A 1,676-nucleotide genomic window follows, 5' to 3' on the forward strand; every position below is an offset into this window, starting at 1 on the left:
TGAAAAGTATTTCATAAATACTTAATACATACTTTTTTTTCTTTAAAGTACTAAGTAAATATTAACTCAATAAAAAATTGTTAAACCAAATTAACGATTTTTGTATCAAATAAAATATGTTTACATGTTAAATATTTACTTACGTTAAAACTATTTAAATAAACATTTATAAAAATTTATTTTTTTTTCAGTATAGAAAAAAATCTGATTGATGTGTCAAATAAGCGAGTCAATATAGCCGAATTATCTCAAAAAATTCCCGTTTCTGTAATTATTTTTGTAAAATAAAGTAATAAAAATTTTGTGTCAGAAATTATTTTCATTTTAAGTTTACTCGCAGAAGCGAGTCTTGCCGTGGGAAAGAGTCGCGAGTGAATAAATCCAAACAACACAAAGTCTAAAATTGTGATATAAAACGTCTTTAAGGACGCAAAAACCATCTTACCCGATTTTAAACACTTTTTGCTATCTGGGTATGGACAAGAGGACTATCAGCATAACAACAAATTTTAAAAGAATTTATATAAATATTAGTAAAAATTGATTGGAGTTTAAATTATTGCGTCTTTTTCCATTATACAATAAACACAAAGTATAATACATAAAATCAATGTTATAATATTACACTCAACAACATAATTGTTACATAAAATATATTATAATATCTGTATATTGTTGAGTGTGAAATTATGACATGGATGTTATGTTAGTTGATGTCTTATGTACAGAAATGATGAATCATCAATCAAGCCTAATCAGATCTAACGCTTACAGAAACGATTCAGAGGCAACCAAATACGTGTTTCTCTAATTTTTCTAGATATCTCGAGTTTTTGCCCAAACATAAAATTGTCTCTACAAATACAAGAGATTAGAAAAACGACGTATCTCGCGCTTCACGCGGACGGACGCAGGCGCGAAACCAATGCGAGATTTCGGCATGTCGGTACGGAATGTCAAATGCAAACTCACGTCTACAATTTGTACACATAAACACGCACGCAAAAAGAAAAAAACGCATGACAGGGCATCACACCATTCCTACGTGACGATCAATCCAAACAACAAAAGGCGAGTTTGCTTACATTCGATTGACGTACTGTAGAGTCACGCTGACGATCTCACCGACGAGCTCGTTCTCGTTGACGTCGTAAACGCTCACCTTCACCGGCAGCTGATCGTCCGGGTTCATCCTGGCGACGAATTCGGCGAAGAATCGCGAATACTCGCCGAGATAATTGCCGTCCGCCACGCAGTTCGCGGCCATTGTCGCTTCGTGAGACGCTCGTATAAACGCGCACGTGCTACGGAGGAGCGACGCGCGACGCTAAGCCACGCCACGCCACGGCAACGCACGCTTTGCTCCGGCACCGCTCCGCTTTGCTCCCAGCTCCCGGCGCGCCCCGGCCCGCTATAACGCGTCTCGTTCCGCTCCGCTCCGCTCGTAGTGCGCGCCGAACTCGTAACGTCACGGGATAATGCGGATCCGATTATACTCCACGACACCGTTCTCACCGACTCCGATTTATTACGAGTTAAGACACGTCAACCACGCGATCCGATCTACGCAATATTTATATATCTATATACAAGTTATGTCATTCATTCAGCGGAGCGTCCGTCGTTCACCGCGTCGCACACACTCGCCAACCACTACTTGGTACAGACGCGGAACA

At 39.6% G+C, this 1,676-nt stretch overlaps 1 protein-coding gene across 1 annotated transcript in view; it reads right to left on the minus strand.

Moving 5' to 3' along the window:
• LOC108747727 overlaps positions 1–1,634 on the minus strand; it is a 70,458-nt gene extending 68,824 nt beyond the window's left edge. The window contains exon 1 of the mRNA XM_018485398.1: positions 1,086–1,634. Coding sequence (XP_018340900.1) covers positions 1,086–1,267 — 182 coding nt within the window. The 5' untranslated portion in view covers positions 1,268–1,634. The remainder of the gene's footprint in view (positions 1–1,085) is intronic.
• Between the last annotated feature and the right edge of the window lie 42 nt (positions 1,635–1,676).

The sequence above is a fragment of the Trachymyrmex septentrionalis genome, unplaced genomic scaffold (genome assembly GCF_001594115.1).
Source record: "Trachymyrmex septentrionalis isolate Tsep2-gDNA-1 unplaced genomic scaffold, Tsep1.0 scaffold20, whole genome shotgun sequence".
Classification (NCBI taxonomy): Eukaryota; Metazoa; Arthropoda; class Insecta; order Hymenoptera; family Formicidae; genus Trachymyrmex; species Trachymyrmex septentrionalis.